Below are 10,941 nucleotides of genomic sequence, written 5' to 3'. Positions count from 1 at the left end.
CCAGCAGACGACCACGAAATCCGGTGCGCAATTTTTAATGTTTCATTCGCCGACCAATGATATAAATTTTTGCCAACGAGGCTGGTGTGTGGCTGCTGGCTCAGAGTAACTGCTGGTGCCGGGATGGGACGCATTAGATTGTCCGCTGCTGGTACGACGAGTTGTTTACCTTTCCTGAGGCGTAAACTGCTACCCGTCGTATATTGCTTGACTGTTAGGAAAGATCTGCCCGCGGATAGGCGAATATTTAAGTACTACATTCCAAAGCGGAAGAACTTGGCGTCGAAGTTGATCTGGCGTAATTTGTTTGCGATTTCGAAACAGCCTTGATCCCGGCAATTCAAGGCAACTTTCCCAACACCCGAGCACAAGCTGTGCTTCGGCAGGTCGGCAGGCTTGGTTTAAGAACTGATTATATGAATAATCAGGCGGTAAGAAAAAAGGTAAAAGTGCTGATGGCATTAGCATTTTTGCCGGTGCACCTTGTACCCACGGGTTTCGAAATCATAAATGTTGGGACGTCGGGTCAAGTGGAAGCCTTGTTCCAGTATTTCCAGCAAGAGTGGCTTCCGGCCACTAAAATTCCGCTTTGGAACATTCATGGTGTGTCTGTGCGGACGAACAACCATCTGGAAGGTTGGCATGAACATGGCAGCGGCATGAACAAAAGCGCACGAAAGCACCACCTGGGGTTTTATCAGTTTTTACAACTGATCTTTGATGAACAGGGTAAGACCCTGACGGTGGTGCAGCAAATAGATGATGGTTATACACATGGAAGGGTCTCCGTAAGACGTAACGCAGCTTACGGATTCCTGTAGCGACGGGTAGCTGCGATTACGGGTAAATTGCTTCGTAATGAAATTAGTGTAGAACATTTTTTAAGTGCCATATCATATCATATCATATCATACTTTTGAACCACTACGATTATAGCACTTTTGCACTATTTATTATTGTTGTATGTATTTTATTCATTATTCTTGTATATATTGTTTATTCTTTATGATTGTATAGTTTGTCTTTGTCCATTGTATATATTGTAATATAGTTCAAATTTGTTTGTTGTAACATGAAGCTGTATACTATACATTTCCCTAATTTGGAAGCGCTTGTGGCGAAAAGCAGAAATATTTTTGTGCAAAGCAGTCCGCTGATTAGCATAGATGTGAAAAAATAAAATTACAAAACCAAGTTATTATGTGAGCAATGAAATGTAAAACTGAAGAATCATTAATGTTATTGACTAAGATGGCCACGGATTTAAAGCCATGTTCAAATGTTGAAAGACTTTTTTTTAAATGCTGTTCTTAACAATATACACAAAGAATATGCAAATGTAAAGAAGTTAACCATTAGTCTTAAGCATATTAACTTTGTTGGTTAGAATTCCTTTAGCGCAATAAAAGATAGCTAGCACCATATTTTAAAAAGCCGTGTTTTGAAAAATAGTAAATGCTTCTTTATGTCCATATAAGGTAATTTAATGTAATGTACCCATATTTGGAAAAATGGTTGATAAACAACAATCACCCAATCCTTGATCAAAGCTTAATAGCTAATCAAATAACAATATTATTCACCCAATCACTTATCATAAAGATTAGCTAATAAAGTAGTAGAAGGCATTAGCCAATTGCCGATCAATCGCATGCAACCTATCAGCGTACAGCCAATCACAAAAGGGGGCGGAGTTTGTGGAAATTAGGTCTCGAATAAATTCGGAATAGCCCGACTATTTCGAAGAACGTGAAATCAACAGTGATGAAGCGGAAGATGTTGAAAGTGCTCATCAGATAGAAAAGATTATTTCGAAGACCAAATTTGCAACATACTTGCGCAAAATGAAGGACTACGTGCTCCAAAAGCAACCGCAGATGCTGCATCAGCTACCAAGTTTGCAGTAGGCTTTTGATGAATGCCACTGTACCATAATTTTGCACCAAACAAAAATCGAGTGTTTCTATACCAAATTATAATTAACTATTTGCATGACATAAGGGTTGAAGAATGTTTCATGATCAAAAGCGTACCTGTTAGACTGAAAATAACAAATAAAACATTCTTTAACGTTCGTCTCGAATTATGTATTCAGTTAGGAACACCTGACCTATCTGTTTTACGCAAATTTAGTGTAATTGGACACTCAAAAGAGTTTACATTTTGTTTGATGAATAACGAAATTACAATACACTGCACTACTTTTCAGCTTATTGGGGCAAACATCTTTAATCTGAAAAAAAATCCCGGCCGCGACAACGCCCCGATTATACAGGTTACATTAGTAAAACTGTATTAAAAGGTGTAGGTTCCACTGCATTAAAGCCAGAAATCATGATGCATTTGTATTGATCCTCAGAAAATTTGTCAATAGAAGATACCTACTGATAAGAATAAATTCACAAATTTTTGCAATGTATATTGTTCTTCACTAGATGCTGTTTTCTATGCTGTTTCTTCAGTATGCTTTCTGGCGTTAAGTGACATATATGGCATATATTATAAAAATGAAGAATTTCACAGCATTCTAATAAAGCTTTTTTTTGGTAGCATTATTTTTCTTCTTTTAAATGTTTTATTTAAATATATTCATATCTTAAAGTTTAAAAGTTTGCAATAAAAAAACTGAAATGCAAATTTGCTGCAAATAGTTGAAACATCAGCAAACGTGCTGAATTTTAATGAAAAGATAAATAAAAATTTCTAATAAAACTATGTTTACGTTCATCTGCTGTTATGTTTTCAATTTTGTTCTTTTAATTACAGTATGACAAATATTTTACATTTCTTTATTTTCATTCTTACTGTAACATGTTGTCAGTTATGCAAATATCAAAGTTAAACGTCGGTTTTTAAATTTTCTTGTTTAACTTAGGCATTTCAAGCTACTCCTTTTTATCCTGTCATTGCTAGCTGTATTGTTATTACTGGATACCTCACGTTTTTCACTTTAATCTGCATTAATATGTTCCGTGTTTAGAATAAATTTTTTGCGTTGCTTTGATTGAATTTTAATCTGCAGTTTTTCTTATTTTATAGATAGAGTGAAGAAACTAAGATCAAAATGGGATTTAGCGTAAAGGTATAAGAATCGTACATTTTCTTATGCTGCATGTTGTTATTTGTTGTATAATATCGTGAATCTTTGTTGTAATAAAGTGAATTTTTATTGTAAAGTATATCGATTTTGTTTCTTTAGTACAAATGTAAATGTTTCCAATCGTTTTACACTGAAAAAAAAATACTATGGACTAATAATATATGTTTTAGCCTATTGTTATTGATGGAAAAGATCATCTACTGGGTCGGTTAGCATCTGTTATTGCCAAGCAGTTGCTTCTTGGTATGTTTTTTATTGTTTTGCTATTTTTAGGTGATGATTAATTTTTCAAAATATTTTTTATCATGAAATTGAGAATGTTTTATAGATAAATTTAAAATTTTTATTAGTATGTAGTGGTATTTTAATGCTTCGTTGCATGATTATGTGCAATTTCATTATTTATGTCCTTTATTATTATTGTTGCTTTTAGGCCAGAAAATTGTGGTAGTTAGATGTGAAGGTATCAACATCTCCGGAAGCTTTTATCGCAATAAATGTAAAACTAATTGTATTTGAAAGTGTTGTTGTTTATTGTTTAGTTTGTAGTGAAATATTTGAGTTTTTTACGTAAGAGATGTAACATCAATCCAGCACGAGGCCCGTTTCACTTTAGGGCACCGAGTAAAATATTATGGCGTACTGTTCGAGGTACATTTAGAAATATATTAGTTTTTTTTTGAAATATACGTTAGATATGAATTGTTTTCAGGAATGCTTCCTCATAAGTTGTACCGTGGTAAACAAGCCTTGGGAAAGCTTCGAACTTATGAAGGTGTGCCACCGACTTATCAGCATGTGAAAAGGAGAGTGGTTCCAACTGCAATGCGTGTTTTATGCTTGAAACCTCGCCGAGCTGTACAGTTTATCTACTTTGGTATTTTCCAACTTTCCTATTAATGTAAATTTGAGATTTATTTAGTATTGTGATTTAAATCGGCTGTCGCATGAGGTTGGATGGAAGTATCAATCTGTCATAAAATTGTTAGAAGACAAGCGTAAAGCAAAAGGTCAAGTGTTTGTAAAACGGAAAAAATTGGAATCAGTAAGCTTTAAAAGTATTTTACGCAAGCATGCACATATATATATATATGTATAACTTTTATTGCAGAAATTGAAGCGTGAAGCAAAGGAGAAGGCAAAGGCTAAAATTGCTCCGTATCAAAAAATAATCGAATCATATGGATGCAAGTGAAGTGAATAAGAACTTCTTATACGAATAAAAGGAATAAATTTCTGATCAGTTCTTATAGTTGAAATTTATTATTTTTTATTCCAGCTGAATAGCTGATGAACTCTTGAAAAAAAAGTTCTCAAAAATAGAAAACCATACGCTATTGAAAAATACTTGAAAAGTTTATAAATGTAATATAGTTAACAGAAAAAAAGGAGATTATAACAATGTAAATTGTATTCTAAAATGTGATACAGTTTTTTTATAAATTCATTCGATGGAGTTGCAATTAATAAATTTGTGTAGAATGATTGTAAGGTTTTGATATGTGTATGTTTTAATTCAGTATTAATTTCAAAAAGCATTGTATTCACATACATTTAGAAATATTTATCATTAATAAATGTATGCTAAGAATAACTGTAAAAAGTATCAAGAGAATATGAATTATAATTGTGGATAGTTACCAAATATGATACAAACGAATATGCACAATGATTAATTTATTCTGAAGAATTTGAAGAATTTGAATTTCATGACTGTTATATAACAAGCGCAAAGCTTTGGTGATTAAGAATTGTCTTGCGTGCTTTTTTTCACTGTTGATGTATATGATATGTATCAATTGGAAAAATAATGAAAGTGCGACATTATTTATGAATAAATCAATTTGCATTGCATAATAATGATAATAAATAAAAAAACGTATACATTATGCATAATGACAAAACATTAAGTTTCAAAAAATTGAATTATTATTTCAAAAAGGTGTCGTTTTGATAATGCAGATTTTTCATCGTTTACAGGATAAATTATTAAATAAATTACATACAAACAACATGTAAAATGTCACGAGTGATTAGATTGATTGTTGATATTTATTTTTTATTCATTCGCATGTGCTTGAGCATCTGCATTTGAAGGAAGCAGCATTTCAAATATCATAATGAAAGAATATTTTATTTTTGCAAAGTATACTACATACATATCCATCCATCGATTATACAAAATATTCTTGAACTCTTTTCTAAATTCTTTTGCATATTCATATATGCATGTTCGATGATGATGATGATGATGAATACGCGCGAATGTACGCAACGATGTTATTTTTTGAATGATAAAAGTTAAATTTTTGTAATTTAACTATTACATAAATAAATAATTAATTAATTATTTGTTTACTTATTTTTGTGTTTTTTTCATACAATGATAAAATGCAAATAATGTGTGTTCATATTGATTTTACTGATCACGAAAGTTTGACAGGACTGAAACAAGATGACATTCATTTCACCTCTAAGAGGTTATTCGTCACAGACATTCTTTTTCACTAAATGAATGCTGCTGCTGCTGCTGCTGTTTGCATATTACATATGTGTGTGCATATTCAAAAGTTATCATCCATCACTGACTGACAAAGAAAATTTCACAAAAAGTGAAAACAGCAATAATGACAGAGAAATAGTAGAAACAAGAAGAAGAGTATTTTTATTAATTATTGTTGCCCTCAGTCATCTTTTTTTACAGTGAATTAATTGAATTATCTCGCACAAACCACCAGGCAAGGAAATGATATTAAAAAATAATAATAAAGAAAAAAGAAACCAACAAATGGTCCGATATGATTTGAAAAAAAACATTAATTTTTGAGTAATCAACCAGAATGATGATCAGTGGTTAATTTCTTTTTTAAAAAAAGAAGGAAAATTCATCCCTTCAGTTTCAGTCAATTTCAGTTCAGCTAGTAGGAGCAGAAGTACGGACATAACGGTGACGATACTCGTGATGCCACTTATTAAAATCAACGTTGTAAACAACTATAGCACCGTTAGACAGTCCGGCAACGATGTGCCTAAATGTTGATAAAATAAACCATCAAAAAAATTGTTAATAATATCTCTCTGTTGATTTTACCTGTGATTGTGCACAATAGCTACTGACCGAACAGCGGCACCGTCACATGCACTGTAAGCGTACAGGCATTTCAAATCGACCGTTGCATATACTGAAACTGTACCCTCCTCAGAGCCGGTAACAAAATATTCTCCATCTCGTGATAAGCACATGCACTGAAAAGTAAAAATAAGTAAAAGCAACAACAACATAACGTATTAATAATATACTGTTATATGACTAGCTGTTTTCAGTTGACTGATCAATCGCCCATTGGTGGTGAAAAGACACAAATTTCCCAAATCGTAACAAACAACTGCATAACATTCACGTGACATTAGTAAAATTCGAGGAGATCCAACAGAATGCTGCTGCTGATCCTGTTCAGCCGGTCGCAAACATCTCAACAAATCACCTTGAGTGGTGTGTATCAACAGCGGACCACCGGCGGATGTGCTCAACACGAGACCGTGTTCTGCGCTGACGTGAATGCAAGTAATTTCACTATCATGACCAATCAGAATCACTTTGGGCGACGCTGATTCACCTGAATGAACAAACAAATTTTAGATGATCAACTGTGCATATTGTTGCTTAGCATTTTTGAAATTTCGTTTAATGAACAACAAACAATACAGCTTATTGTATTTTTTTTACCTGCAATGTTTTGCTCTCCAACGACAAAACTGCTCTTCACGTTCCACTGCCACAACAGTACAGTACAGTCAGAAGAACCTGACGCTATGTAGAAATCGATACCAGTACTGGCCTCGGAACGCGCCAGACAAGTTACAACCGCTTTGTGGCCAAAAATCACTTGTCGAATACGAGCTAAATGAATAATCATTTTATTCAATCCAACACACACAAGCACGTTGAAACCGACGGCGGCAAAAGTACCGTTTTCCGTTTCGATCACTCTGAAACTATGATCCGGATAGCCGCAAACGAAAATATATTTCGAATCACAAGTGGTAACAAAATTGTTCCACTTGATTGTCAAATGTTGATCAAGAGAATCGCCGAGCATCCGACGAGCTACTGGCGAAGCAGGATTTCCTGTTGCTGTAATGATAAGATAAGATAAGAAAATCGTCATAATCGTCTGATCACATACCAAGCAACGGGTCGACAGTAAGAGGTAGGTTAGGTGGAACTAAATTCTGAGTACTGCCAGCAGTTTCCACTCCAACTGGAGCGAGATGTGAACCAAAATTACCTGCATAGTAATACATATATATATATATATATATATAATGACACCTAATTGAATGCAATATTCAAAAATTTCCATAAAAATACCGGAATAATTGTTGTTCCAACGATTCAACGCAAAGCCAAGACTGGCAGTTATGCTCACGACCGTGGGATTCGGCAACTGCGCATGAGTGTTAGCCGACAAGTGCACAACAGCGCTGTTGCTGATAAATTTCATAATCATACAAATATCATCCGGTACAGGCTGGAACATCAACGGACTCTAAATAATAAATTGAAATAATTGAAAATTGAAACAACAAAATGAAGAAATGGTCAAACAAATTGTATAAAAAATATAATAAATACAATTGTCATTATAGATTGGCGAGGTGTATGCGGTTCGGATAACAGTTGAGCAGGAGTTTGACCAAAATTTCGAATCTGATTTTCCAATGCCTTGAACAGAAAATTTTCATGCTCCACTTGAAATGTGGAAAATAATTTCTCTCTAATCAAACACGGCAAACCTTTTTGATCATTGGATCATCGAAGCTGGACAAATCGACCACTCCTTCATAAGTTAAATAGTAGAAAACATTTGTAGCTCGAACTGCTTCCGGTCCTCGCTGTTTGTAACCAAAAATCAAATCAATCCACTGATGCAACTGGCAAGAGACTAGATCTGATTCCAAAGCCTGTTGAAAAGTAACAAAATGTAAAACAATTGACCACAGCTGTGCAATTGTGTGAACTGAGAAAAAATTCTCTGGTATAAATTAGAACGTGAAGTATTATTTATTATTTGATTCAAAAACCAACAAACAATCCATGTGGACGTATGTGGCAAAATACTTGCAAAGAGAATGATGATATCACATAACAGAAATATCACAAATTATAAAGAGGAGAAATAAAAAATAAAAGTGCAGAAACTGCTTTAATAAATATATTTCAATTTGCACAATATCTGAAAATCCATATTGCAAAACAGTGCAAAACATATATTAAGAAAAAGAAATTAGCGTCATGTCACATTCACATGCAAATGTTATACTGTTACAACTTTACTCTTTATTGAAAGAAAATATTTTTTTCCTCATATATTCTCTCACGCCCAATTTTGTAAATTTTTGCAACGCACAACAGAATTGTTTTTGCACATCTAAGCTCTCCCCTGATTGCTTATTGGAAGCCTGCATTGGATCGTGCGTCACAAATGATGAAATGAAATGTACAATTGATTCACTGACTGACTGACTGACTGACTGATATCAGCCGTTGCACTCACATCAATGCCAATGTGAAAAGACTTCATCTTCCATTACAAGCTAGGATTTTCATTTCGGTACAGTATTTCACTGCATGAACAAGTTGCAAAAACGACCCTCGCTCGGTGGCAAAAAAATTTTAAATTTACAACAAAAGAAAGCAGCTCCTGAATTGTGCAAAATTGAATGCAATTGCAACAGTGTAAGCAACAGTGTGGGCTTTTTAACCGTCGCTTTTTTGATTGACAAGCTGTCAAACGACCATGACTACCGCGTCGGTTGGAAGAAGTCAGTAGATTGCTCTTGTCTAGACATGTAGGCCGTGGGAAACCGTAATCACTTTGTCAATAACAATTGTACACGAAATTATTAATTGTATTCTTTTTTCATCAACATGGAAATTCAACCAACCAGCATACACAACAAACAACAAGTATACACAAGTTACGGTTGTTGAAAATGCATTTTGAAAAGTGAATTCATGGATGCAAATGTGCAAAAAGTGCGTGTTATGTTTTCCGCAAAGTTACGTTGTGACAAAAACTAAATGAAAAAAAAGACTCGAGCTTATATAAAAATGCAACCGAACAATTTGTGCTATTAGTGAAAAATCAGCAAATCACAAGGCTTTTTCCAAGCATGACATAGTTGACTGGTTGTTGCCAAGCGAAAAGATGCGAACACTAACAGATGAATATTGATATGAAAATTATATTATATTCAATACCTGACGATGAATGGTAATGAAGTGTTCAGGCGATTTTGCCCAAGGCGGTAGTATCACATCGTCAACAAGAGAACCGTCGTCACGTTTTCCCAACTGATAGCCGTTGATGTTGAGAAACATTTCCGGCAGGTAGAAAAACTCTGGAATCAATTCCTGGAAATAAATAAATAAATAAATAAATAAATAAACAAATAATAAAGCACAAATCAACCACCTTGACGTCGTGCGTATCACGCAGGCAATGTTTCCACGATTCGGCAACACTGTGAAACATCCGATCGGCATGATCAAATTTCCCACTCTGAAGACTGAGAAAAAGACTCGTGAATGGTTCCTTGAACAAAACAAAGAAAACAAACATAAAGTAAATTTTACAAAGAAAAAAAATGAATAAATATTAACAACAAATTGAGCAAACCATTCTCATGAGCCAATTCATCGTAAAAGCAGCCGTTGAATAGTGTGTACCATAATGGAATGGTGGAATTTTATCATGTTCCCATTGTCGATAACGGTCGATGAAATACTTGCGACGAGTGTCGTTCAAAGCACCGACAGGCTACACATGTGTATAATATAAAAAGTAGAAAGAAAAAAACAATAAATAAATATTCATCAAATTTCAAAAATGCTGCTCAACTTTGGAAAGATCCCGAAAATTGGCCGGCTGCTTCAAGTCCAACTCTTCGCTGTCGTAATTGGACAATATCCACGGAAATACAGGATACTGATTTAAATCGTTGTACGTGCGTCCTGTGAACATGAAACGTCAAGAAAAAAAGGGACAATTTTACGCTTTCGAAAATATAATTTAAATAAACAAACAAACAAACAAGCATTTCTGCTTACCGGCAATAGTGTTCAAAAACATCAAGTATTCGAAATTGCATATTTCCCGTCGTTGCCATTTCTGTGGCATGTCTGAATGTTTGAACAATTGACGAGGGGTCATCAAAGATGCTTTTCTGCAAAATAAACAAACAAACAATAAATAGAAATAAAATGAAATATATTAAAAAAAATATATATTTTTCTCCTCCACCGGCTCTGAGCTATTCCGTATTTTTGTCCCACGCCAACTGCGGGCAAACGTTGGACCACTTTCTTGACAGTATTCTGGTCTGGAAATGCAAACATAATCGCTGCTAAAATAAAAACAACTCATCGAGATTTAAAATTAATTAAAACAATTATCATATTAAAAGATAATAAAAGAAAATAATATGTGAAAAACAAATCTTTTTTTGTTTTTTACATACATATTCATTATCCTCTTCTGACAGGCTATTATTATTATCATTATTGTTGTTGTTGTTGTTGGTTAAATTGTGAACTGTTTTCTTGATTTTGCAATTAATTCATCGACTGATCGAAAAGATGGACGGATCACTATTGAAAAGCCCAGAAAAGAACAATTGTAATGGAAAAATGATAATCTGCAAACGAGAGGACGAACAATAGCCCCTGAAGTATTGTTTGCCAAAGCAAAGCCGACCACTATCAGTCAATTGTCAGAGGAGTCACAAAGGTCTATTCATTCAGCAATCGGATATGGAAATATTAAAATTTTTTACCA

General features: G+C 34.0%; 4 protein-coding genes across 4 annotated transcripts; 1 reads left to right on the top strand and 3 right to left on the bottom strand.

Moving 5' to 3' along the window:
- Nucleotides 1-461: 461 nt before the first annotated feature.
- On the bottom strand, nt 462-892 carry Tsp_04701 (hypothetical protein). The gene is given in 3 exon segments (XM_003369232.1): nt 462-686; nt 709-831; nt 842-892. The coding sequence occupies 3 exon segments, from the start codon at nt 890-892 to the stop codon at nt 462-464; spliced, it is 399 nt and encodes a 132-aa protein (XP_003369280.1).
- A 2,378-nt stretch (nt 893-3,270) lies between these two features.
- On the top strand, nt 3,271-4,347 carry Tsp_04700 (60S ribosomal protein L13a; the record flags this gene model as incomplete). The annotated part of the gene is made up of 6 exons (XM_003369231.1): nt 3,271-3,343; nt 3,534-3,599; nt 3,650-3,751; nt 3,813-3,958; nt 4,023-4,145; nt 4,212-4,347. Coding segments are annotated over 6 exons (594 nt in total), but the record flags the coding sequence as incomplete, so codon positions are not given.
- Nucleotides 4,348-6,014: 1,667 nt separating this feature from the next.
- Nucleotides 6,015-8,685, bottom strand: Tsp_04699 (putative beige/BEACH domain protein). The gene is made up of 9 exons (XM_003369230.1): nt 8,625-8,685; nt 7,898-8,121; nt 7,737-7,826; nt 7,473-7,650; nt 7,288-7,389; nt 6,828-7,235; nt 6,401-6,717; nt 6,192-6,346; nt 6,015-6,129 (listed from the first exon to the last, which is right to left on the bottom strand). Exons 1-9 carry the CDS (start codon nt 8,683-8,685, stop codon nt 6,015-6,017), a joined length of 1,650 nt encoding a protein of 549 aa, XP_003369278.1.
- A 564-nt stretch (nt 8,686-9,249) lies between these two features.
- Tsp_04698 (putative protein neurobeachin) lies at nt 9,250-10,510 on the bottom strand (the record flags this gene model as incomplete). The annotated part of the gene is made up of 7 exons (XM_003369229.1): nt 9,250-9,321; nt 9,366-9,518; nt 9,580-9,699; nt 9,784-9,924; nt 10,006-10,118; nt 10,215-10,330; nt 10,408-10,510. Coding segments are annotated over 7 exons (818 nt in total), but the record flags the coding sequence as incomplete, so codon positions are not given.
- Between the last annotated feature and the right edge of the window lie 431 nt (nt 10,511-10,941).

Source organism: Trichinella spiralis, assembly GCF_000181795.1.
Source record: "Trichinella spiralis strain ISS 195 chromosome Unknown Scfld1557, whole genome shotgun sequence".
Taxonomy (NCBI): domain Eukaryota; kingdom Metazoa; phylum Nematoda; class Enoplea; order Trichinellida; family Trichinellidae; genus Trichinella; species Trichinella spiralis.
This window is presented reverse-complemented; position numbering and strand designations above follow the sequence as displayed.